The sequence below is a fragment of the Lonchura striata genome, chromosome 1, assembly GCF_046129695.1.
Source record: "Lonchura striata isolate bLonStr1 chromosome 1, bLonStr1.mat, whole genome shotgun sequence".
Taxonomy (NCBI): domain Eukaryota; kingdom Metazoa; phylum Chordata; class Aves; order Passeriformes; family Estrildidae; genus Lonchura; species Lonchura striata.
The window spans coordinates 15,193,628-15,221,280 of NC_134603.1; the positions used below are offsets into that span (position 1 = coordinate 15,193,628).

Here is a 27,653-nt window from a genome sequence, read left to right on the forward strand (position 1 = left end):
TGTTTTGTGCTCTTACAACTATGACTCTTGGACTTTTGCGTATTTTCATGTGATTTTCTTCCCCATCCAGCTACCTACAGATCCTGGTCTGCTTAGGTTCCAAGTTTAGAAGAGGTCAGGTGCTTTCAGTCCTATATAGTAAAAGTGCATAAAATAGAGCACTGTTTTGTAACTCTGACTTGATATTTCAGAGGAGGAAATTAATATTATTGAGGAAGGCAATATTTACTTTTAATTTTTTTCTCCATGAATAGGAGAATTGTTGAGTTACTGAGCTTGTGCATTTGTCTTGGGAGAAGTGTGTATGTGTGAGGTGGTTGGATGTAGATAAAAATCTGTAAATATTTGTATGCATATGTGGTGCACATTTTGGACTGAAAAATATATTCAACAGTATCTAAAGGCTTTTTCAGATGAAATATTGCCTTTGCTGGAATCAATTCTGAATTCTTATTTCTCTTATTCTTTTTAGTTGTATTTTTTAACCATAGCAAGTTGGTTGTGGCATTCCTTTTTTTGTATCTTCACAATTGGAATTGATATCAATAGATGCAGTTACTGTGATTCATAGTTTTTTAGACAATTAATTGAGATTGTGTGTGTGGAGGGAAACAAATTAATCTGTTGTCTTCATAATTTTCTGTGCTAAATTAAATAAATCAATTTTTCTTCTTTTTCAAATGCATATGCTGGTTCCTTGAACTAGCATCTGTTAGCTTGGTTTAGTCATTGAAGATACTGTCTGAAGCATACATGTGGTTTGGCAAAGTTAATATGTATAGAAAAACCCAAATTTTTTTGTCCTGCAAAGTGTATAGCACTTGTTCAGTACGCATGCTACCACATGGTAGCACTTCAAAACAGATAAATTATTGCATTAAAAATACTACCCACATTAATAGTGGTCCTGTAAAAGGAATATTTTGGTTGTTTTTCAGTATATTTTGACCAGATTAAATTTGCTATGTTCATGTTACTAGTTAAATTCAGAGAAGTGTTAGCACAGAAACTAGATGCTGTCTCTTATGATGCACTTTTATGTCCCTTGGACAGTATGCCTAGTTTTGTGTAAATTTTAGGTAGTTTTATTTTGTCTGTCTTCTGGGTGCTCAGCATTTTTTGAGGAAACAATATTTATCCTCAGATTCACTCTTCTTGAGAGTATCTTTGTGAGGAGGCTGTAGGTGAGGGAGCAGTAAAGATCCACTTTGTTCTTGAACCAGTGACCTGCCCTCCTGAAGGCACATGCAACTTCTGCTCTTTGAGCACAGTTAAAGGACAAATTTGGGAGACGTGGGTTGAGGCAAACACTGAGTTGTGAGTGGCAGACCAAAGGCTACACAGATGTTAGTGGTTTGTAGCTTAGAGTTGGTTGTTACTTCTTCTGCACAAGGTCCACTGCAGCAAGCTTGGTGATGAGCAGCATAAAACCAGTCAGTCTGTGGCACCTAACACTGCTACAGAGTCCTTCCATTCCAATGGGGCATGCCTTTTTAGGAGGCAGGTGGATTGCTGCTCTTAAAATCAAATTTCTTAAGGTGTATCAACTTAAGAAATTAAGGTCTTGAGCCGGTGAGGTGTCATCAAGTATATTGCCTCCAGGCCACTATTGATCACATGGGTTTCACTTGTCACAATAGTTACTGATAGTCTGAATGTGGCCAGGCTGAAATGCATCTCCTCTGATGATAACAGTAACTATTTAAGGACTGAATTTCAGCAATGTGCATATGTGATCCCACAAGAGGTGAATTCTAATGAATGTTTCTTTGTAAAGAAACAATTCAGTAATAAGTAAACTTACATAATTTGCTAGTTGTTTTTGAACTTTAGGGTTTTAGATTTGTTTGCATTTTAGAGTAATGATGGGATTTTTTTCAATGCTTCAGCTGATTTGACCTGTTCTGAAATTAGGTTTTCAAATATTGGAATTACTGACCAGATATTTTAAAGTATAGAAAACATGGCTGAATTGTCCCAGTGTTGAATGGGCCATTACACCAGGGTTCAATTCTTTGTCTTGTATCTTATATAATATGTATTTTTTCCTTTGGTTGTGTTTTTTTCTGTTTGGTTTGGTTTGGTTTGGTTTTTTTTGAGGGTGTTTTTTGTTGGTAAGGTAGGGTATATATGTCCTATATGTTAAAGCCTAGATAAATTTTCTAATATTGGCAGTACTTTCTACAAAAGGAAAATGTCTTTATGCTATTCTGTTATTTAAAAAAAATCTTCTACAGTGTTTATTAAAGCAAACTACTGTAATAAGGTTTACTGTCAAGATTTGTCAGTCAAGGCATTTTGGTAATACAAATCCACACAAGTCAATAATTTTCGAGCAAAACCCCATATTGTATAGTTTTGCACATTGTTTGCTTTAGCCAGATTATAGTAATGCTTTCTAGCTTCCTTAATTCTCTCCCCCTGCCTATTTGTTTGCAAACTAACAAAAAATTGCCATTTTAGGGGAAGGAGGTGGTGTTTTTTAATATTAAGAAAAGAGAGAATCTTTTAAAAATCTAAGAATCTCAGGTGCTCAGGAGACAGAGTTTGCATGTTCTCAGTGCAGGCAGCACCGCTGGGAAGTGCAGGTGTGGCTGTTGGCTTTCTTCATCATAAAGATATCCCTGAACAAATAGTTTGTTTTAAAATGTAGGTACACTGTCTAAATGTGAGGGAGAAGGAGGCAGCATCCTGGTCTGGCTGTTCCCCTGCCCTTTTCTTTGCTCACCTCAGTTCTGGGCACTCTTAGACCAAGTGGCTCTTTCAGTGTCAGCTTTGCAGAGTGGCTTTGGAGCAACTGTGACACGAAACAGTGAATTCACTAGAAAAAGTTCACAACTGTCCCAAATGCTAGCAGATTGAGTAATAAATAGAAGGAGAGAGGGAGCTCTTGCCCAGTCTTTGCTAAGCTGCTAGGTAAAAAGATGATGTTCTGTAGATTGGGCAAACAATGTAAAGAAACAGTGGTAAAGGTATCAACAAAAGCAGCTTGGGGGCTGTTATCCATTTGTGCAAGTTGGCAGCTTTTTGGAGCTATCTAGCTACTAATACATGTTATAAAATATATATGTTTGGTTAAAAGAGTTTCCATTTCTCCCTGGTGGGGACTGCATCATGTTTTAATTTCTGCAGTTGTTTTCCCAAGGCAAAGATGTTAGCTATTGATGCTTTATTGGTTTTTTGACATTTTTTCCACTATTGCCTTCATTATCATCTGACTGCTAACAGTCATGAGAGGAGAAATTGCTGACATGAAATCTGGATGGTTTTCAGTGTGTTCTTTTTCTTCTGGATAGTATCTCTTGCATCGTTTTACATCTCTTACATGTTGCTGGGTGTACTGTGTTTAAGAAAAGAACTTGTCCTGGAACTTGGTTACCAGTTAGCTCTCAGAAGAACATTTTTTTGGAGCATGATATGCCTTCATTCAAGTTTGTAAAAGATCTGGATATTTTCCTGCTCTTGGATATGACACTTCTCAAGGTGGAAATTATCTGGATGTATCAGCCACATGATTTCATAGGAATCTATGTCTAAGTATCTTTTTCCCATCGTTACATGACCACCTCTACTTTGAGTGTGTCCACCATCACAAGAGAATTGCCACTGCAAGAAATCTAACTCAGCTATCTAAAAATCCACATTTAATTAAATTTAATTTAATTATCACAAAATCCTTTATCTGTTTCAACTGCTTTTGAAAATCCTTTCTAGTTTTTCTTCTTAATGATTTCATTTGGCTACAAAGGATCTAACTATAATTTCATTTTTTTAGCATGTTGTAGCAAGTCATGTGAAAAACAAGTCATTCTTGCTTTCTACACAGATATATCTTTGAAAAGCTTGTTTTGACCAAGAGAGTTTATTCTAGCTACATTTAATAACTGGATATTATTACTTTTTCAATTCAAAATCATGTTTACTTGAGAGGTCTTTAGTTTGTTTTAGAGGAGATCTGTGTTCTTGTTTTAATCATAAAATTTAGAAACTTACCATTTTCACCTCCAAAAAATCCACAAAATCTTTTAAAGTTTAAGGACTGAGCCTCTTTGACAAACAGATCTTTGCTTTTGAGCTAAACACTGAGATGCAAAAGCATTAGGCTCTGGGTAAGTAGCTTCATTCAGCCTGGCCTCTGTTTCTGGAAATAGTACAATGAGCTTGCTTAGGTTTGGCAAGGGGAAAGGTTTTCGTTCTGACTTGGAAATATCTGTTTGATCAATTGTGCAGGCTGCCCTGAAGAGTGTAGAGGCACCTCCAGATTTGCCTTGGTTTAGAGACACTCACATCAAGCCAGGTCTCCCATTCACTGTCTGTGTTAGGGCATTTCAGAACAAAGCCTGGGTGGTTTTGCTGTATTAGTTTCAGGATGCTGTATTATCCTGAATGGGATTCAGGATTCATTCATCATGGCCCTGGATGAAACACAAATTTTAAGTAATTTCTATTAAGATACTAGGGTATAGAATGCAATCATCAGCATATACTGATAGAAGTCTGCAAGGGTTTCTGTAAGTGTGTAGTTACTTTAGTACAAAGTCAGTCAGATATGGCAATTTAATGAAAAGGCAATTGAAGAAGACTGCAGAATGTAGTTTGTGCTGCAAGGGTGAGTGATAAGTTGGAAAATTATCTGTCCAGTCTTGAAGAATGTCTCCTCATATCTTTAAATATGTTTGGATTTTTTTCCCCCCTTTTGAAAGGATATGAAGTGGGGTCTGAGAATGTAGCACATTCTATGGGTAATTAATTTGTGTTTCTGTCTTTTATAATGGATATCATATTTGCATCGGTACAAGGAGAAGCCTTGAAAAAAATTACCAAAAATGAACACATGGGGTATGTGTGCGTGTGTTATCTTTGTAATTTTTGCAGCTGCAGACGGAACTTAAGGATTGTGTAGTGTTGTTGCAGTTGATTTCCTATGAGTTGGCTCCGAATATTGGTTCATCTGATAATCACACTGATTTCTCTTTCCTGAAATTTAACCAGCAGGCACAGTGTTTGTCTATTTAAGAGGTCTGATAAGTGATAAAGTGTCTTTTTCTGTTTGATGGGATTATGTTAAATATTCCTCAACAGAACTCTGTTCCATGAAGGTGATCTGTTTAAATGAAGCATTTAATAGAAATAGAATTTTTGTGTTGGTACAATGAAACTTTACAGCTGCTGGTGTGAAAAATAGAAAAAAATATGTTCTCTACTGTTTTAGGTAACTTGCTGTATTTAGATATATATATATATATTAAAAACAATAATATATACATGCATGCATCCTTTGCATTTATATACACCTAAAAAGAAGAAACAGTGCTGAAAATTGGAAATAAAATGCAATCAAAACTATCTTAACAGCTATAGCTGGTTTCCCAAGCTTCAATACTGAAAATGTAGTTTTATGTTGTGGAAAAGACACAGTTTATAATCTCTTCCATATATTCATTAAATAATTCTCCTTTTGATTCCAAAAGTTACCTAATTCCAGACAGTATTGCAACTTAAATCACAATAAGTCTTTGTTACTAAATGGTAAAATGTTATTGCTTAATGAAACCCAGTATCAGATTTTTTTTTTTTATGAATGCAGAAGGTAATGCACACTGTAAATGACGTGTAACAGTTTGTTGATCACTTTTGCAATTAACTGCAGCTGAAAAAGGTCTGCTTACTCAGGCTGGTCTTACTCTCATTCTCTGAGGAAACTTTGGAATTTAATGAAGACAGTCCAGTGAGTAAAGAAATTTCTAGGCAGTTGCAAAAATGAAAATAAAATACAGCATACTCATTTAATATCAAGCTTTCTCTTTAAATAGTACTGATTGTGTAAGTTTACTTTTTTAACATGCTTTTTATTTATTCCAGTCCAATACCAGATGGAAATGATGCGAAGCCTGCGCCATGTAAACATTGATCATCTTCACGTTGGCTGGTACCAGTCCACATACTATGGCTCTTTTGTCACCCGTGCCCTCCTGGACTCCCAGTTCAGTTACCAGCATGCAATTGAGGAGTCTGTAGTTCTCATTTACGGTTAGTATGAGGTTTCCTTTATTACTCTTTTCCCCTCTTAATATTATTACTACTATTTTTGTATTCTGTCTTTTGCCTGTAAGAGTAGCCTGGCAGGCCTTTTCGAGTAAATACCAACCCTGTGTCTACGGCAGCCTCAGCAGCAGCTAAGTCTAGACAGGGTTTCCTTCTTTCTGTTTATTTTTCTTGCTATCAGAGCCCTGATGTGTACGTTTTGGAATGCTGGAGTAGCTGCTTCATTTTTATTCCTTCATCTCCCCTCCCTCATGGAAGGGGCTGGTGGAACCCGACCAGATGTCTAACAAACCCCGCTTGCTAGCGTGTCTGGCTCTGTACGTGACTGACCAATCATCACACGAATTGCCAAGTTTTTTTAATACCTCTGACAGAAGCATACAAAACCTGGACTGTTTCTTAGCACAAAGATTTTTTTCTTTTCTGCCTATTTAATGGTGTTTCCTCAAGCTCTCCAGACCAGATGTTCTGTGCTGTATCAGAACCGTAGGCAATTTAACAGCTTTATAGCCTCCCCCTCCCCAAACACTCACAGTTTGCCATATCTGGCAGACTTGCATATAGTTTCCAGCTGAGAAGTAAATGTAACGTCCTGAGTATCTGTCAGAAAAAATACTAATGAATACGATCAATCTTATGAGCTGCCCCAAAATTGTTTCAGTATGTTAACAATTGGATTACAGTAAAGAACAAGTTGTTAAAGTATACTTATATTGGCTGGAAACATTGCATCATCAGACCTTGATGAATTTTCCACTTGTTTCAGTCTATTTTGGTTTTCATTTTATCACCAATTGCTAAAAGTTTTACTGTGTTAAGTTTCAGACAACATGAATGTTAACACAGCTTTTATTCTTGTGTTGGCATGCTTCAGCTGTTATCATGCTGCAAGTGTTAAGCTTCTTTGTCCAAGGAATGTAACAGTTTGTTTAGAAAATTTCCCCCTAAATTCGGCAGAATATGTCAAGGCAAAACAGATCTTTGTATATACCAGTTACATTGTCATGCACAAAGCAGCATGGCAGCTTGATCTGAATTAGGTTATTGCTACTCTAAAATTACTTTATTTTCATATAAAATGATATTTAATGAATATTTTAATTTATTGCAGAATGACTGGAAGGAAGAATCTTTATTTAAATGAGGTCACTCTTACATAAGTTCTGTGGATAATTCATATAAAAAAATAAATGTGAATTAGACCTTTAATGGGGTTGTTGGTTGCATTTCACATACAGTGCAGTAGGACTGCCTCTGATATAGTGTCTTTCCTGTGTTTGTTGTCTTAATTTTTTTTTTACCTAGGACAACTTAGTAATTTCCCTCCTGTTTATGTCATTCAGATATTTAAAAAGAAAAAGGCAGTCTCGGTTAGGTAGTAATAGGCTTCCTTCATTTTTAATAATAGATCCCATTAAGACTGCCCAAGGGTCTTTGTCACTGAAGGCATATAGGCTGACTCCCAAATTGATGGAAGTTTGCAAGGAAAAAGACTTCTCTCCAGAAGCGTAAGTAAATTCAAATAATGTTTTCTCACAGGGCTTGCTGAGTTACTGGGATGCAGAAGGGTACCTGGGATTATGGAACACTGTATTCTAAACTCTCATGTAACGGTGTGTGCTGGGGAAAACGCGCCTCTATGGGCTGTGACAGTTGTGCAGTAGCACAGTGGGCTGAGGGGGTCTGAAAGGCTGGCTGGGCATTTCCAGAAGTGGGGCACCCAAACTGGGTTGGGGCTAGTCAAGAGGGCATGCTGTGAGGACCACAATGTAGATAGCTGTATGTGGGAAGAGAGCCGAAAACAGAAAAATAAAAAAAAAAAAAATGGGGAAGGGAAATAGATGATCTATCTTTAAGCTCTTTTTTCCCCCAGAATTAAAATGGAACAGGTATTCTGGAATAGCTGTCCCAATGTGTTTGTTCCAAATTAACTCCCCATGTGGACACCATTTTCTGGAGTAAAGTCGGATAATTACTCTGTTTCAAAAGATTAGCTACTTGTTACAGATGCAGGCCTTAGCATCCTTTGACTCCAACTGATTGGTGTTCCATAGCAAAAGATCAAACAACTTGTTAAAATCACTTCGTTGAGGAAAAATGTATTCATTTCATTGCTTGGTGTCTTAAACTGTAATTATGAGCAAACAAATCTGTGATCAGTCAAAAAAAAAAAAGGGGGATTGGAGGCAAAAAGCAAAAGGTTTTATTCCAAAATCTAGTATGAATCTAAAGAAGTTAAGGCTCTATTTCCTTAGAAACTTCTAAATCATACTTTTATATGCATTTTAATGTAAAGTATTACTGTGACTTTATTTACTTTATTATAAGGCAACAACAATAGTTTTTTATGTGTGTATTGTAAAAAAATACACACTAAAAATGTACGTTTTAATGTTCACCACAGAATTGAATTATTCTAAAACATACAATATTTTGTGAATCTACTTTTTTGGTCAGTAAAATTTTTACTTATCAGTTATTGGGAAAATTGTTCTTCCTTGTAGTAGTTATGCTATTTAAAGGTATTTCAGCATCATGTGGTGACTAACTGTTTAGTTCTGCTCAAGAAACACTGATGGCAGGAAAATCAGTAAAATGTTTTGGAAGGGGCAGAGTTAATCCTGTCAGTACAATCTCGCTGGAGGCTTTTTTGCATAGGTAATCTATTAAAAAGCAAGGCGGCTGCTTGTCTTCTGAGAATTTTTCCTACAGCAGCTTTTCCTAGTCTTTGTAAACGTGAGGTTTTGCCATGCAAATGCTTTCTTAACAAAACTTGACTCTTGTTTAATTGTGGAACTATGAAAATGAAGAATTTTTACAAAACTGTTGTTTGTTGGGGCAACAATTCAACAAAGATTAAGATTAAGAGAGATAATGTTTATATTAGTAAATATTCCATAACTTTTTCCACAGCTTGAAAAAAGCAAATATTGCATATGAAAACATGTTTGAAGAAGTGCCTATTGTAATTAAGAATTCATACCTGATCAATGTGATGTTGTGGGAACTGGAAAAGAAATCCGCAGTAGCTGATAGACATGAGTTGCTCAGTCTGGCTAGCAGGTAAGTACTTGTTACAATAATAGATGTACTTTTATTCGCTTTCCCAAACCACAGTTTAAAACCTTGGGTGAAATCCCAGTCTCATTACAGTCCATGGAAGCTTTGCCTTGACTTTTAATGGCAATAACCCTTCATGTTCTTTTGCTGAAGGAAAAAACTGCATGGTAAAACTGTAGCATTAGATTCAAGGATTAAATTCAGTCTCTAATCCTCATATAGTTGCAGTGCTTGAAATGTATAAATGTTTCAGAAGAGTGTGTTTTTACAAGAAAATACGGGCACTCAGAAAAATTCAGCCAAATAGATCTATTAAAAATATGTTTTGTTAAATATTCTGTTAGTAATTGCATAAATTATTTTAATTAAAAAGAAAATGCATTTCCTTTTCTTTGGTAGCAGGATGAATTTGAAAATAAAATAATAAAGGCTCTGAGAAACTGGCAAAAATGCCACTGATTGTCATGACAGACAGCATTCATGATGTTGGAAATTGTTTTTTAAGCGTTTCCAAAATGGTCTTCTCATAACGTTGTCTAGGAGTAACTTTTTATTCTTGCAGCACTTTGCCCTGAAAATACACTTTTTATAACAAAGTAGGCATGACTTCTAGCAGTATTGTCAAAAATTTAACAGTATTTAAATCTTACACGACACAATACAGTTGTATTATTATTGTTGTGACCAAAATAGCTAGATAGGCAAACTAATGCAGTATCTTGTTGCATTTAGAAGCTAGGCTGTATTCATTAATAGGTTTTTGAGGTAAAACACTTCACTTTGGCATCAAGCTATTGTCTGCCAAGATTCTGATCCTAGTGGCTTTTTTTCTTTTTCCTTTTTTCTCCTGCTCCCCTTCCCTCCCCTGTCATGTAAGGCTGAAGTTAATGGATGTGTATTTCTAGTGGTCCCTATGTTGCCTAAGTTAGCAGAAATTTTCCACTTTCTCTACTTGAGCTTATGTGGATGTTTAGAGGGATTTGAGAGCTTCTAGAGAAAGTGATCGAGAGAATGGGTATAGGCTTGAATTCTGCTGGGGTATTTACAAATGCCACAAGTAATACTTAGTCAGTAATTCTGTCCAGTAAAGTTGTTACTTTGCACATTGGAATTAATGAAGTGAAGAATCCTTTCTGAGATACTCAGTGTGCTTGACTCTGCAGGTGTTCTGTAAGTAATTTTCTTTCCATGGTCAAAGATCACAAAGTTTTTCCCATTTGAGGAGAGGGTGAGCACTGGATGTAGGATATGACAATGATTTGATTCCTTGTGAGCTCCATCACTTTGTGGTGAAAATGAGGACCATGCTGAGGATACAGAAAGTTTCCAGGTGGCCTGGCAGCCTTGCCCTTGGTTGATCCTTTGGATTTCCTCCTGTAAAAAGGGCTGAGACTACCTGGCACCCTAGATTTAGTAAGGGATGCTGCTAGTGACACAATACAGTTCTGGAAATGGAAAGTAATTTGAACAGATCACAGCTTTAGGTCTTATGTAGTAACTGTTCTGTGCCACTGTCCTGACTCAAGATAAAAGTTAAGAATTGTACAAATTACTTTCCGTTCTGATGTTAAATGTCTGGTGCAAGACAGGCTTTTGTGTTGGTCTTCATATCAGTAAAGGGAATGAGAGGTGAACAAGAGAATTACCAGCCCAAAACAAAAAACAGACTTTCCTGGCAGATTTTTGAAGTTCACCTGGTCTCTTTGAGGAACTTAAGGTGCTTAATTTGGTTTGAAGGAGAAAGTGCAGTGGGTTGTTTGAAAGTTTTTGTATGTGTCCTTTGTTTAATATTTGATAGCTGCTTTTAGTTACCAGGCAGGTTGCATTCAATGATATCTTATATTGGTATAACTGGCAAAGCAGGTGGCAAATTAAAGCATTTTAATGCTTGTTTATTCAAGGTTAGGTGACTTGTACTGCCTGCTGAAATATTTAGCTAGTTTTTACTTGAATTCAGCTACGAAGGTTGCTCTGTCAAAGCATCTATTACCTCAAGTAGGGAGTTCCAACCTGCACTATTCTGGAGTTTTATTTTCATATTTCCTTATTTTTGTCTTTCAGCAGTTCAGGCTAAAACATTTCAGATAACAACTTTTAATTTTGGTGTATATCTTCCTCACTTAACTTTGCTGTTGTTGACAGTAACTTCAAAGCTGCTTTTTGGGTTTAGCCTTGTTTTTTGTTTTGTTTGATTGTATGTGGATTTTTTTTTTAAGTTTTTGTTATTTTTATTTGTTTTTATTTTTGTTTGTGTTTTGTTGTTGTTTTATTTCTTTGGCATGTTGGATTTGTTGGGCTTTTGGGGGACTTCTTTGGTTCCTTGGGAGCATCCCTGAACTTCTGTACTCTCTGAAACAATGATTTTGGCAATACAATTATTTACCCATAGTTCCTCTCTTCTGGAGAGTTTGCTTCATCAAGATTTTCACATGTTCAGCCACCCACCTTGTCTGAGTTTAAAGCTCTACCTATTTGAGGCACTTCGTTTGCATCTTAGTATCTTTCTCCATTTGAAGTACATTTCTGATAATTGTATATAGTAATTTACTTTTTTTTGGACATAAAGTTGTGTTTCTCTTGTGAAATGTGAATTGACTCAAGTACTCTAGGCAAAGGGGTTGAAGGCAGAGTAGCACAGGGTTAGCAAGTAATAGCAAGTAAAGGCCTTTTACTCAAACAGTTATCCTGCTACCCTTAAGGACCAAAATGTCTTGAAGACCTTGGAGTACTGCCAGTCTTTTGATAGAGACTCAAGAATTAAAATCCTGTCAGATAATGTTCCAGATCTGCAGGGAAATAATTACAACCAACTTTCTCATTCTCATCCATCTCTTCCTTATTCTATTGATGATCTAGTTTAAATTAAAAAAAGCTTTTTTGTGGTCTAGCTTCATAATAGGGTTGTTCTATAATATCTCAATTTGTCTCAAGCAATTTTTCTAATAGTGTGCGTCAGTAGAAGCAAACATGTGCTGAACATTTACGGCACTAACATCTACTTGGCAATTATATTTTTCAAACATCAGATGCAGTATTTTTGCAGAAGTAACAGAAGGGTTGCTTTGGCTTTTAAAAACAGTATTAACCTTTACACATTGCACTGCTTATTCAAAACTCTCAATGTGCTTAACGGATTATTAAGATAATTATGAAAATCTCTAATTTGCAGGTGGGGGAACCTGACACAAGAGAGAGTAAATGTGTTGCCCAAAGGTACACATCAAAGACAGAATGGAACTCAAGACTCTTGACTTACATATCTCATTCAAACAAAATCCTCTTAAACAGCACAGGTTGAACACAGGCTGAAATGCTGAGATGTAAACAAGTTCTGCTAAGTGGTGGGAACATACCTTACAAATTTTTAATGAAAAAGATGTGCTTTGCCCAGCAGTAGTTCTCTAATCCACCCAAAGCTGTTCCCACCAGGAGGAAAATTCTGTACAGGATGGCACCTTTCCCAAAAAGCAGTGGCTGAGAGTGGGCCTCAGTGGAGCTGATGGAAAGTGGAAAAAAAGAACAGCAGATACAGCATTTTCTAACCCTTCTTCTTGCTGTCTCTTGTTCTCATCTTCCTTAGCCATGGTACAAGCAAAATAAAAAAGCGAGGGGGTCCAATTATGGCACTTGTAGGCAAGTTTAGGGGGCTGTCTTTTTTGCACATCTCCAGCTTCAGGATTGTTATAGCCCAAAATTGGGTGCCTGGTGCAGCACCGTGACTCGGGTCTCAGAGGAGCAGGGAGATGCAGGCAGTGCCAGCTGAGCCCAGGAGCTGCACCTGGGCACAGGCAAAACTAGTGAGCAGCACATGGGCACTGGGAGCCACAGGAACTGCTGCTTCTCTTTGAAGCTTGAGTGTCTGACTTGAAGCTTCATTTTGGGTGTTTCAGACATTTAGCAAGTGTGTCTGGAGTCCTTTTCTGATTAAAGATGCTAAAGTAAAGATGGGCTTCATGTGTAGTTCCCCATTATGAATGCTACTGAAGTGGAGCCAGTTTGAGGTTCCAGTCCCAGCTGCTTGTCTTGTTTCTCCCCATTACCCCCATTTCATCTCTACATCCCTCCCACCCTCAAAGTTTTTTATTTCCTCATCTGTTTCAGAATATGGCTGTACAAATAGCTTTTGTGGCATAGTCTGATGGAAAAAGTCAGACTCCCACTCCTCCCTTCCAGCTTTCCCCTCTGCCGCCTTAGAAAAAAACCAAAACCCAGCAGGGGGTGTTTTTGCATTTACAGTAGACTGTTTCACTGAAAGAGTTTGAAGTGTGCCCACACAAACAGCTGAATTTGTGCATCTCAGAGTGCTGTAACCTGTGGGCAGAGAGGGAGAGGCACGGAGATGCTGATGTTGGAACCTCTTAAAGTGCCTTTGCTGGCCTCAATGAGCTGGATCTTTGCTCTCCTTAAAATATATCTGCAAAGGGAGGCACTAGTGGTATGAGCACTCCCTTGGGTAGAGGAAAGCTTGCATTCAGGTCTCTTAGCCAGATCTGGATCCCAAGAGGATGCCCTCGTGCAGTGAGTGATCTGTGAGTTTGGTTAATGTATAGTTGTTGCTTTTTCCTTCTATGGGTGCTGGATTCCATCACTGCCAACTACAGGAAGCTAGCAGGAAGAGCAAGACAGGAAAGGCCATCAGTGTTATCTGCAGATTAGGCTACTCTAATCACAGTTTTCTGCTTTTCACTCTCAGAATTAATTGACCCTTGTATTTGATAATTGTTAAACAAGGACTCTGTAAAACAAGGAATCTCATGTGTCTATGACCTGGTCTTGTATCTGCCCCTGTGGGTAAACAATTACATCCCATCACATATAAGGCTGTTAAAGAAAAAATGCACAGCTCAAGAAACTGCTTTCCAGGCTATCGCTTCTAGCGTGTTTTATGATGTAAAGAGGCTTTAACAATTTACCTTTGGCAGTTTGTATGTGTAAGTAATTTTGGGGCATTTTTGATTATGCTATCTAATCTACACAAATAAATCTCAAATTATAAGTTTCCAGAACTTCTATGGGTCACTCCTTACAGGTCCATGATTTTGGAAACAGTTGTGGTGAAGGAGTGTTCTCACATTAGATTATTCTTCATTAGATGTGTAAGAATCCACATGGCAGGTACTTTTTCTGATTTTTAATTTTCCCCCCTTTTCTTATCTATATTTCTTCACAAAAAACAACACAGTCCCCATGTGAGAGGGGGGGACTTTGTGATGGAAGCTGATAGTTCTCTTCCATGAAGATTCACTGTACCAGAGGAATGGTGGTCTCCTGGTGCTCTCTTAAGGTGGAGCTGTCTTCTAGCTCAACTCAAGAGTGCCTTCAGGTCATCACCACTGTGTGATCTCAGACCTGATTTGTTTCAGATGAAACTAAACTGAAAAGAGGCTTTGGGAGGATAATTACTGTGCCTCAGCTACTTGCAGATCACTGGACCATGTCAGAAGTAGTGATAAGAACCCCCCCCAACACATGTAGCATGGCCATTGGTTTCTCAGCACCAGCTGTTTTGCTTTATAGGTCTGTTCCTGTTGGTCTGCATTAGTCACTCATTTAAATGTAAACTCAATTTAATCGACTCTTTTGCTGAATCTGCTGACTGAAATGCAGCCATTGAAATAGCAGTTCCTTTATTACTGATCCCCCCAGAACAACAACAAATGGAAGTGCTGAGCTCTGCATTGTCTACAGAGCCCTGTAGGGAAGTGAGTCTAGATAAGGATGTAAGGAGCACTTACTGTTACTACTTTATATATATATATATATATATATATATATATAAATTTTTTTTTAACTCTTTTTTTTTTTTTTTTTTTTTTTTTTTTTTTTTTTTTTTTTTTAAATTGTATTGATGCATAGTGGGCATTTAGTTACCTGGCAGTGTGATCTTTGAGATCTGCTGTAGGGAATGCACAATGTATGGAGGTGCCTAAAGCACCCTTTGGGCAAATTAAATGTATGATGAGTGTTATGGGCTGGAGCAAAGTATCAGCAGAATAAACTTTAGTTGAATAAAACTTGCTTAGAGATCGTACATATACATTTTTAAAAACTGCTTCCTATTTGTCTTTCTTGTTTTTTAAGAGATGGAGCAAAAAAGGCTATCAGCCACATGAGAACTGAGGGAAAAGCTGGTCCTGTATTTGCAGCGTACTTATCACTTCGTGTCTCAGTTCACATCTGTTTAAGTTATCTGGTTTTTGTTGCCCTGGCAATGAGAGCAAACACTGTGTTACTGCAACTTCTGACAATAACTCTCTGTTTCTGTACTCTGTTGTTCTAAGCTGGTCCCAAAGAGATTCACATAAAATCATTCTTTGTAACCACTATATTTCATGTAGACACTATCTGTAAAATAATTATGTATTTCTGTTTTGCACATACCTTACAAGGGTATTAGTGTGTACCTATACAGGCCTTTCTGATAATATCCAGTTCTAACAGTAACTCCATACAATATAAACTCTATAAAAAACTGAAAACATGCACGCTCCTGGCCATGGCAATATTCCACAGTTCTAAATATCATGTGCTTGAAATGTTCAACCAAAAAAAAACAACCCAAGAAGTTTAAAAATAATTATTATAGTGGCGCCTTTCTTGCTGTTGTGGAGCTGAAATCCGCCACACCATCTGCCTCTGTATGCAAGTGCAATTTTACACTCTGGCTTGTAAATAAATTGTGGTCTGAAGTTCCTGATGCAGACCTTTGTTCAGTGAGCAACTCAGTGAGTGAAACAGCTGTCCTTGCTCTCAGAGATAAGGGTGTCTCCAGCTCTAGTCTCTGCAGGTATTCCTAAGTGCATGATCAGCTTCTGTTTCCAGCTATGAGTTCTATGGATTCTGGAAATAATTTACACTTAGAGAGGGATGTGCACAGTATTGCATGTGTGGTTCTCTTTTGACTTTGTGCCTATGTCTTCCAGTTAGAGCTTCTTCAGTCCATAGACTGTAGGATGGTAGGAAAGCATTATGAAAGAAGAGAGAATCTCAGATAACATGGTGAAACAGTGATTGAAGAGTGTGATTCTGACATTGAAGTGCACCAGATTTTAAATTGGAAAGAAACTCATGATTATTGGTAGATTTCAGTTGAGGAAGAGAAAGATGGAATTTAGCTTTTGAGTTGTTAGTCTTCAGCCAAGTAGGACAACAGAGCCAGAAAAACAGCTTCTGATCAAAGGGATCACTAGAGAGCAGAAAGTGTCCTTTTACTGCTCTACCCTGTAAACACGATTTAGGAGGATGTCTCCATGGGCACCAAACTAAAAACTTCCAAAACTTTGATTTGGAAGGTATACCTTAAGTTGAACATTCCTGTAAAATACTGAATCCATTGCTAAAAATGGTAACAATAAAAGTTGTTTCACAGACTGCATTTGTCTGGCCAAGGCAGTAGATCGCATAACTGGAACTGGACACACCCAGCCTGCTGCAGCTTCCATGTTGCCTATGGTATGGAATGTGGAGCTGGCTGGACAGGACACAGACTCCCTCTCAACAGCTAGGATCAAACCACGTCTGCTGAACTTAAAGGCATGGTTAACGAGGTGGAGTTCTGAAGAATACTTAACTGTTCTTACTCAGAATAATATTTAACAGAGGGATAATTAAAAATTTGTGCAACGCCAACTTCAGGTAGTGAATTTTAAAAAGTAATTTGAAACCAAATACTTTGAGCACATCTGGAATGTTGCTTGGGTTGCATGTCACAAAAGCATCAGATTTTTTATTTTAGATGTATGACCTGCATCTCTAATAACTGTAAATTCATGCAAGGCATTGTTTTTTCATTAGTGGGAGGTTCCTGGAAAGACTGAAACACTTAAACTTGGTATATGCAGTGAGGCAAAGATACTAGAGAAGGACATGCCCTGTAAAGTATCATCAAATAAATATATGAGCAAAGATAGTCAGGAACTTAAAATTTTGCAAATGGTGCCATTTGTGCAGAAATACTGGTCAAGAGACAGAATGAATTTTTAATTTTAATTTTTTTTTTTTTTTTTAGTAATAAATTCAATCTTTCATGAATGTTTTTTCCTATTTCAGTAATCATCTTGGGAAGAGTCTGCAGCTGCTGATGGACAGAGTGGATGAGATGAGCCAAGACATTGTTAAATACAATACCTATCTGAGGAACGTAAGCAAGCAGCAGCAGCAGAAACATCAGGTTAGTAGCATGGAGAAACCTAAATGAGAGCATTTTTTTCACACAAAATACAGTATAGGTTGTGTTACCCAAGACAGATGAATTGGGATCTAAGCAAGATCTTTCAAAAATACACCTGTTAAGCAGTGTGGTGGGTGCCAAATGAGCCAGAAAGCAAATTTATCACTCCTCTCCTCAGCTGGGCATGGGAGAAAAAATGTGGAAGTCTCTTGGGTTGATCTAAGGGCAGAGAGAGATCACTCATCAATTACTATCTCAGGCAAAACAGGTAATTAATTTAATTTATTACCAATCAAAACAGTAGGATGATGAGAAATGAACCCCAAATCTTAAAACACCTTCCCTTCACCCATCCCTACTTTTTGGGTTGAACTTCAGTCCCAACATTCTCTCCTTCCTCCTCAGTTCATCATAACATCTCTGCTGCTCCTTCCTCCTCAGAGATAGGTCCCCTCACATTCCTCCCCTGCTCCATGGGCTGCAAGGGCACAGCTGCTTCACCATGTTGTGTACCACAGGCTGCAGAGGAATCTCCTTCCTCACTGACCTTGGTGTCTGCAGGGTGTTTCTCTCACATACTCTCATTCCTTTCTCTTAGCTGGCATATTTCCCTTCCCCCCGGCACCGCGCCCCCACTGAAATGTTTTATCCCAGAGGTACTGTCACTCTTGGCCTTGGCCTTGGCCAGTGGTGGGTCCATCTCAAAGCCAGATGCTGTTGGCCATTTTGGACATGTGGGCAGCTTCTGGCAGCTTTTCACAAAATCCACCCCTGTAGTCCCCCTGCTACTAAAATCTTGCCACACAAACACAGTACAAGAAGATTTATAAAACGGGTTGTTCATTCAGCAGTTACCAAATGAATTCACTTCTAGTGGTATATGGTATGGATTTAGCTTTCTTTGCTATTTTACATGTTTATTAGTGATTTAGGATAAACCAAAATAATTTACAAATATACCATGGACACAGGAATTATACATTCAGTAAATGAAAGGCATGAAACTACAAGTTTTGCTTCAAACCAAACTGTGTCTTAGTACCATCACATGTGGTCATGCATCTAGAAATAAAGAGACACAGTCCAGTGGACTGTGAAGAAGCTGGACTGTTCTCTGATTGAAAAGGACATTTGAGTTATGTTTAGTATCAATGAATAGTGATGCTGATTGGGTGATGCTGACTTTCAATTCCTGGTGCCAAAGGGCCTCTTTAAAATCCAGAGCATTAGCGAATTAGAATTAAAGTCCATTGATTACAGAATCTTGAGTATGAAGAGCAGCACTAGGTGACCCTGCTTGAGCAGAAGGGTTGGACAAGGTGACCTCCAGAGGCCCCTTCCAACCTTAACTATTCTGGTGTTTGAAGACAGTATTACTTTCTTTGCTCTTTCTGCACAGATATAACAATGCTCTGACTGTAGGAGGATGGTGATAAATGGGAAAAAAGCACTATGAGAATTATTTGAAACTCTGGAGAGAAGATTTTGATGAACAGAATTCACATAATGTGATAAGTTAACAAGTTACTTGCTTACTCAAGAGATTCCTGCATGAAGAATAAATTTGAGCTCTTTTATCTGGCACACAGAGATATGACAAGATTCAATATTGGCCAACTGAGAATGGCAGATCACTTTTAAGATAAAAGGTTGCATTTATTGCCACACAAAATGATTATTAAAAAGACTTAATCACTGACTGTTTTAAAATCAAAGCTACAATTTTTCACATAAGTAAAGTGTAGCTTGAACAGGGAATATTTTAGGGAAGCAGCACATGATCAGTGGCCATGGAATTCCCAAGGACATGGAAGCTTCATGCATGGTATCTTCAGATTTTTTTTTCCCTTATTGCCTAATTTGAATAGAAAGATGACATCTGCTTCAAAGGTTTTTGTTAACAACAAGGGGATCTATTTGTTTTGAAAAGCAGAGCAAAGTACGTTCCATGGTGTCTCACTTAATTTCTTTACTAACTATAGCTGCTTTAGTAGTGGCTCATTGCAGCATATTTAGTGGTCGTAACTTCATTTCTAAAATGGAGCAATTGTGATTAAGAGCAAGCCATTTCAATAAAGAATAATAGGCAGACTGCTGAGAAGTGAATGGGGTAATGCAAAGAAAGAAGAAACTGCATGCAATTCACATACAAATATGGGCATTTAAGATTTTATTTTTAACATTGTCCAAAAACATGTATTTGTCACTACTACTGGAAAAAAAATTACTTCATTTGATTGTGCCACCAAGTAAGAACTGTTTTCAAACTCAATGGATCACAAATACATTTAAGTAAGCAAGAGAAAACACTCTGTACTCTTCGTCTCCTTAAATACTTTTTTGTTATGTTGAATGTGTGACTTTGAGGAAAAACTTTGTAACTAAAGCCTCACTGCCACATACAGTATGAAATCTCACATAGTTCCTGAATTTATGAGCTTTGCAAGAACAAATGTTTATCTGATAGCTGCAGAAACGTTTGTCTTAATTTTTATAAAGTTTGAGTAATCTCTGTGGCAAAGAGAAGTACAGAAAATAATTTTTTCCTTATAGATATATATATATCAGAAAAACTTTTACAAGCTGCTGTTCTAGCATATTACTGGAGAAATGAACTATTGTGCTTGGTTTCAGCCACCACTTTGTTCTCAGTTTGGAGTTAATATTTTTTGGCTTAAAATACCTTATTTAATCAAGTTCTCTTCCCCTTTAACATTAATATTGTTTTGACCTTTAACTTGCATAAAATGGAGAGTTTTTGATTTGTGCAACTATCTGAGATGGTGGATTCTCATACCTACATATTCCACCCTTGCTTTTCTCTATTGCATGAGGCAGTAGAGGCCTTTCTCAACCATGCTGTATTCTTTCCATCAGATACAGTGTTTATCTCTGAAAAATTTTAGAAGCTAACCCCACTACCTCAGTACTATATGAATCTCCATTATCTCACCTTTTTAAGGTGCCAGTGTGTGGGGTGGGAAATGCCTTGTTGCCAGTGAATTCACAGTAAATTGTGAATTGCATTTTATTGTTTGTAGTAACCTGAATTGCATTAAATAATGTAATTTTTAAAACACCCTTGCTGGTTTGTTGAAAACATCTGAAAATAAATTTTGTTTTACAGCTTTGTAAATCCTGCTGCATTTTGATGCTGTTGTTTTATTTTCAGTATCAGCAGAGACGTCAGCAAGAAAATATACAGCGTCAAAGCCGAGGAGAGCCCCCTCTTCCTGAGGAGGACATCAATAAGCTTTTCAAACCACCACAACCACCTCCAAGAATGGAGTCACTCCTTATTGCAGGTAATGTTTAGCAGTGCTTTCAAATTACCTTTTAACATAAGAATATCTGTTTGGGGAAAAGTGCATTTGTATTCTATGAAAGCATTTTAAGTTTTCATTACCTTTGCCATTATGTGGTGATGTTTTGGCTTGGTAGCATTGCAGATCCTATCCTTGATATTGTAAATTTGAGATTTTAAATAAGAGAAATGCTCTACAGGGAAGACTTTCTGCATGGATGGGTGTAGCTGACCCCTTCACTCATGCCCCAGCTCCTCCTTCAGCTCCAGAAATCCAGGATCTGTACAGATAAGACTCAGGAATAAGTTCTTTGGGCTTGAGCTTCTGATTCAGAGCAGTCCCAGGTTATTGATATTTCTAGGTTTGAACGGGTTGTTGCAGCAACTGAGAAGGTTTTGCTTTTAATTTCAAGTAGAATGGAGATATTTACTTGTTTTTTATGGCCAGAGATTTAGGGAAACTATCCCCATATTCTTGCACTGCCAGGAGAGAAAAAATATAACTGGGAACAAAGCATAGATAGAGCTATCACCTCCCAGTTCCTTCAGTTCACTGGTGGGCTGCAGGCATAGCCACTGTCAGTGCCTGTCTTGTGCTTCCTGAAAGGGTAAAAATACCTGGGACCTCACAGTGTCAACAGAGAGCAGGCAACCTTGGTTCCCTGCTAAGTAAAATAAGTCTGGAAAATGTCATGAGAAAGCAAATTGTTTAATTGTATCAGGCTTTTTGGTCCAGATAGCTACCACCTTGTTTTCTACTGAGAGAAAATTCAAAATCCTGGTAGTGTACTGTACATCAAAGAGTGCTTTGACGTTAAAGAAAAAGTGGATTTGAATTACCTGAATTTTGATGTGACCAAGAGATTATTATTTTAATATTTAATAGTTTCACAGTGATAATATTGTGTTTAGAAGAAAGAATATTCTTGATTTATCACTCCTTACAGAAGCTTTTAGAAAACCCTATTGTTTTTATAGTTTGTAGCAGTTACTGAATCCTAACAGCATTAAAGTATTTAAATATTCAGCTCTAGCAGGGCTTATAAATGCAACTGAAGAGTGTATATGTGTAGACGTGTGTTTTATGAAAGTGAAAGCTTCGGATGAATCACCCCTTATGAGAGAAGGAATTGAAAACTATTATACTTAAAGGAAAAGACAGCCAAAGCACTTTCTTTCTTTGTTCGTTTATCATAGTCAGGGGAAGAATTGAAAGCATCCACTTCAACTTTGATGAAGTAAAGTTTGTGGATAAAGAATAAAACTTAGCTATTTGTCTCTGAGGCATTGAAAAACTTTTCGAATAGAGCATTAAATTGAGAGTTTATTTGCCTTCTAAACAGACTTAATTTTGATTAAACTGGCTTCAGGTTTTGCTATTTGTAGCTAACAAGGGAAATAACTTGTAGCTGTAAGAGTATAATGTTTTGATGGGCACATTTGATTTGTCAAGCGCTGACAAATCTTCATACCCTGATGATTTTTGAAATAAAGTTAAATGTTAGGTAGGAAAAAAGGCTAGCAGAATGTCCGAGAGGAATGGCACAATGTTCATTGTGCTGCTGAAAAATACTTCTTTCAAATATTTTAATAGAGAAAGCATATGCATAAGAACAGAACTGAAATTTAGTCTTGTAGAATTTTTAGAAGCAGCTAAATTGTAGAATTAATGTGATTGAGCTTTCAGTTCAGCAGCAAGAGTTGCTTATTCTTTTTATTGTCATATGTATTTTCAGAAATCATATGTAGTATTGCTGGAAAATTAAGGGGGTTTTGAGCATACGAATTTACCTGTTCTACTAATTTAGTTTCTTCTTCTTTCCAAATATATTTGGGCATCCTGAAAATGTAAAATTCCTAAGTGTTGAATAGATGAGCAGAGTTAGTGGCTTTTCTATAAATCCTCAATGATTTACACACATTTTGCTTTTGAAAAACTGTGTTCTGGGGTGTCTTTCTGAATTTCAAAACTGACAAGGGTTTACTCTTTCCTTTTGACAGGTCAAATTAATACCTATTGCCAGAATATTAAGGAGTTCAATGCACAGAACCTGGGCAAGCTTTTCATGGCTCAAGCGCTCCAAGATTACAACAACTGAAGAAACCTTGCTGAAGCCTTCAACAAGAAGAGTGATTTACAACTTTACAATGTTCATGATCATCTTGAAACTTTATTATATTGGGAGGAAAGTCTTGTAAAACAGAGTCAGCTTGGTTTATGTAGAATTCTCTTCTAATAGAAAAATAAAGGCCCATTTTACTGATATTTTAGTATTTTCTTACTTGTTGGCCAAATTGAACTGGAATTTTCTGTGGTCACTCATGTTTTATAAATGTTTGGCAGTTATTCATGTTTAGTCATAGCAAATAATACAGGTTTTATTTAACTTGGAGTCAGAAATAAAAACAAATATTACAAATGTTCGGTATAACTGACTTAGAGAAGAAATTTAAGATTTCCCAGTTTTGGTTGAGAAGTTACAACTCCAATGTTGTAGGCACTTGGGGCAGTTGCTCATTTTTATTTTAATCTTTTTGGACAGTCTGGTGCAATGGTCCTTCTGTATAACAAATGTTTCTTAGACTTCACATTCAGAACATACAAAACCAGTGGGACATGGGGACTGGTCACCACCATATTTAGTCTTGTTCCCATTTCCTCTAGCTGCCACCAGCTGGATTGAAATCAGAATCTGGAACAAAAAGCTGGAATGAAAACCAGTTAATGGTTGGTCTTGGAGATCTCAAAGGTCTTTTTCAACCTAAGCAATTCTGTACAATCCAGTAATGCTATTGAATTGTTCATGACAGAAAGTCCAGAAAGTAGCCGGAGCAGCCAGTGTGGTGTAAAAGAGCAGCATCTGCTGGAGGTTTGTCATGTGGATGAGTCTTTATTCCTGAACTTGGTCTACTTATCTTTTTAACAAGAAAGTTAGATATTTAGTACATGGCAACTTACATGTGTTGCTGTCAGGATTTTGTCTTTTTTTCTTCTTGAGGTCTTGCGTATTATTATATGAATACCAAGAGCTTAAAATGGCTGAAGAAGTGTGGTTTGGTCTTCTAAAATAATATCCTCTAAATATGGACCTAGCATGGAATATTTTATCCTCTAAGGTGAATATTTTGGAAAGTCAGAAGTGTGTGAAACCTGGGGTTTAGACTAAGTACTTATTCTTTTCCAGTCTAAACTATAGTGATTGCAGTATTTATGTAGATATGCATGCAAATTTTGTTCAGCCCTCACATATCTGTCAAATTGCCAGGCTGATATTTTACTTTGGAAACCTTTGGCACCTTTTCTTTCTCTTAGCTTTCATACAGTGAACTCCTCTGAAATCAAAGAACACTGAAGTATCCTGCTACAGTGCCACATAATTGAGTTTCATTTCCTATACAAAAATATTCAAACTGTGTTAATTTTTCTAGTTTTCTGTAGCACCAAAATAACCACCAGGGAACAGAAGTAGGAGCAGATAATTAGGCTAAGATGAGACATTTGAGAGAGAAAAAACGATCTTCTGGATAACAGGGAATAGAAGACTGATTCTGTATGTGTATGGAAAGAAGCAGCAGTAACATTATACATACTAGGAGGGGTAAAGTTAGCAAAACAAATACTTGGAACAGGTTAAAAACAACCTGTGTGTTTTGAATTACTTCTTTAGGGTTGAGGATGTAAATGGAGAAAGAAGGAAGCAGTAATCTGCGCTAAAGTTTAACAAGCTCAGTGGATTTTTTTTTTAGCCATATTGAAAATGTGCTAAATGTCAATTAAAGTCCATTAAGAAATAAGGAAGACTTCAGAAGAGATTTGTAGCTTCTGAAGGCATAGACCTGTGTCAGAAAGGGAAATGAGCTACAAAAGTAGGTGAGGTGTAAGCAGATTTTGGAGATGATTTAACTGTTTTGTGCTGAATGACACTTTGGTCTTCTGTCATGGTGGAAATAATCAAGAGGAAGCTTCTCTGGGAGGCAAGAGAGGTGGAGTCACTTGAAGGTGTTGATCAATTAAAGAGAATCGACATTGTGGAGATTGGAGATTAATAGGGCTGGGGCTGCATCTTCATACTGGATTCGGTGTGGACTTTCCCCACTATCTATGTATTTCTATAGCTTTGCTTTTACTTGTTCTTTCCCTGTTCTTTGTTCTTTAATGTAAGTGACCTGGCAGCTCATTCACCACAAGATACGTCCTTTCTATTCCTGATCATCGTAGCACTACCTGTTTCTTCTGCTTTCTTGTCTGTGAAAGGCTTTTTTGTATACTAGTGAATATGTAGTGACATATACTAGTGTGACATAGTGTCTTTGAGAAATGCGTATAAAGAAGTTAGAACTTCTTTTTGGTCAGCAAGCCATTGCAGAGGCAGGCATGGCCTCTGCCCCATGGTTCCGTCTCCACAGGTAACACATGCACACAGAAGACAAATGTGCACACAAGGGAAAACCTACCCTGTGGTTACTAGTTACACACACAGTCTGCATAAAGTTGTCATCTCCTGTCAGGCTCCCAACCCTGCAGGTTTGTGTTGTGATAATTGGCTTGTAATTTATTTTTTATTTCTGCAGAACTGTAATCCTTATAAGAGAAAGTGTTACTATGGTATCCATCTCTAATTGGTGTGAATATTACAGGCTGTCCGAGCTAGATGTGCAAGTCTTTCAAAAGTGACATCTGAAGGGAGAAAAAAGGTGACAATTATCTTAGTTTTGATGCTGGAGAAGAACAGCATTTCTTCTAGTTGTTTAATACTTAGGATCTTCACCAGTATTGCTGGTGAGATTTTGCTGTGAGATTTACTGTCTCTGTTCCACTGCTACTTGTGAAATGTTTAATTGTACTGATAATTGTAGCCAGCATGGATATGAAACACTGTCTCCCTTAAATACAACACTAGCTCAGGTCCCAGTGCCATGGCTGCCACTTACAGGTGCCTCTTTTCCAGTACCCTTGTTCTGTGTAGGCAAAAAGGCTTTGCTGGTGAAGGGTGGGGTGGATGCAGCTTGGTATTGCATAAAGGGGCAGAAATTCCATGCTCTGGTCGTTTGAGGTAGTCACAGCAATGGATGGTACATGCTCCCACTCAGCTCAAAGCAAGGTGGAACAGATTTCTAACAGCTGAAATGTGTCTGGTTGGAGCAGCACCCCAGTTATGCTCAGGACAGGCCATAGGAAAATGTGCTAAACTTTGGAGCATCTATGGGTTTAACTAAAAAAACAAACAAACAAAAAAAAATACAGTTAACTGCCACAGCTGTCGTCAGAATCTAGTCCTTAACATTAATATTTAAGGAAAATTAAACTAAATGGGAGAGCGTTTCTGTTATCTGAACATACTTGATGTGACCTTGCCTTGACATCATGATATGATGCACTGTTTCGATTCTCTGTTTGGTATTCTCAAAGTTGGACCAGACTCCATCTAAGCTGTAAAGCATTCTGCTGCTGACTGCCCACATGGAGGAAGCACAGGGTGCTCCCCCACTTTTCCCCAGGTTATCATGTTCTCTTTTCTTTTCTGCTCCCATGATACTCTCCCATATACTTAAAACATTTAGGAGGCATAATTTCTATTCCTGTGTGTCCTGTTGACGTCTGGACATGTATGCAGAGCTGACCAGTGTGGGTATAAGGAACTGCCACATAAGGATGGGTAGTGTTTGTGCAGATGGAAATGTGCATAGAGGGGCAGAGTAGAGAAGATCTGAGTGAGGTTGCAGATGTCCTTTTTGGTGCTAGCAAGGATGCTCAATGGGATTGGCATTGGCAACCAATAACACTTGTAAAGAACATTTGGCATCTTTGTGTTTGTGCTCTTATACTTTGCAAATTTCTGTGCCCATGCATTCATCTTGTTGGTCTGTATTGCTCAGTTTTTTGCCTTCTGACAAATCTCTGATATGACAAATCACAGGTGACAATCTGAGGCATCTTTAAGAAGCAAGCACTATTTAATGGTTCTCACTTGGCAGCCAAAGGACTCTGAATGCTCTGTTGAGATGTCGTTAGGAGCTGGTGGTGCAAATAATATCCCAGTCAAAATCTGTGCAGTGTGTGCAGCAAGAGGAATTGAATTGCTGTCTGTAGAACGGCTTCTCATCGGGATTGACAGCCCTGGGGTGAGAGATACGTCCCTCATGATTTTCCATGCCTGTGCATTTATCCCCTTGAATTTTATACTGCCTTTTAATTTTCTTCAGATTTTGCCCAGAGCTTGTTGATTTTTAAGCAAAACCAGCATGCTGCTCTAAAACCCATGCCTTCTGTCATTATATTTACTTTTCCATGAATTCTTCTGGAAAGCTTTGTCTGCAGTTGGAATGATGCTTTAAATTTTGTAATCTGAACGTTCCACTTATGGTGGAGGTTTGATTTGCTCAGGTGTCAGATATGATCCCAAGTTCAACTTTCTCATGCCCCTGCCCTTCAGCTGCAGGGCCCTTAAAGCCTTGGCACTGCTCAGGAGATGGTGGTGCTGCTCTTTGGACTAGTCCAGAGGAACTCATTCGGAACCTTTTCATGTCGACTTCACTACTGGAAGGAGGTTTATACAAAGTTTGGCTTGTGTTTTATTTTTGATCTTTTATTGACAGAACAGATTGCTGTTGACAGAACTCATCATATGCTTAGCAGTAGTGAACTGTGCAGAGCTGTGGAGGATGTCTAAAAACAACAGCTTTGCAAAAGGCTCCTTACTGAGAGAAAAGCAAAAGACTCCTTAATAAAAGAAAAGTTAATGTCTTATTCAATTAAAGCAAACATTTATATGTGAGGAAAAATGGCGATATCCATTTTACAATGATATTAAACGGCATTAGTGTCAGTAAAATAAACAAGGAAGAGTAGAAATGTATTAATCAATCACAAACACAACTGAAGCCTTCCAAACTTCATAAGATGAAAAGAATATGTGTAACAAGGATTACCATTCTAGTTTGAATGATCAGTTTATTCAGTCTCTGTCCATTGCCGAGGGTGATGTTGCTTAAATGTCATACGATACATCAATCTTTTTTTTCCCTTCTGGATTTGACCAATACATATATAGTTTTATATATGTCATGTTTTCA

At 37.6% G+C, this 27,653-nt stretch overlaps 1 protein-coding gene across 2 annotated transcripts in view; it reads left to right on the forward strand.

Annotated features, from left to right (window-relative positions):
- The window catches only part of EIF3H (eukaryotic translation initiation factor 3 subunit H), an 84,910-nt gene extending 62,067 nt beyond the window's left edge, over positions 1 to 22,843 (forward strand). For both annotated transcript variants that reach the window (XM_021546491.3, XM_021546492.3), the window contains 6 exons: positions 5,863 to 6,030; positions 7,454 to 7,553; positions 8,959 to 9,108; positions 17,155 to 17,275; positions 20,448 to 20,580; positions 22,581 to 22,843. In XM_021546491.3, coding sequence (XP_021402166.1) covers positions 5,863 to 6,030; positions 7,454 to 7,553; positions 8,959 to 9,108; positions 17,155 to 17,275; positions 20,448 to 20,580; positions 22,581 to 22,678 — 770 coding nt within the window. In that variant the 3' untranslated portion in view covers positions 22,679 to 22,843. The remainder of the gene's footprint in view (positions 1 to 5,862; positions 6,031 to 7,453; positions 7,554 to 8,958; positions 9,109 to 17,154; positions 17,276 to 20,447; positions 20,581 to 22,580) is intronic.
- Positions 22,844 to 27,653: the final 4,810 nt, after the last annotated feature.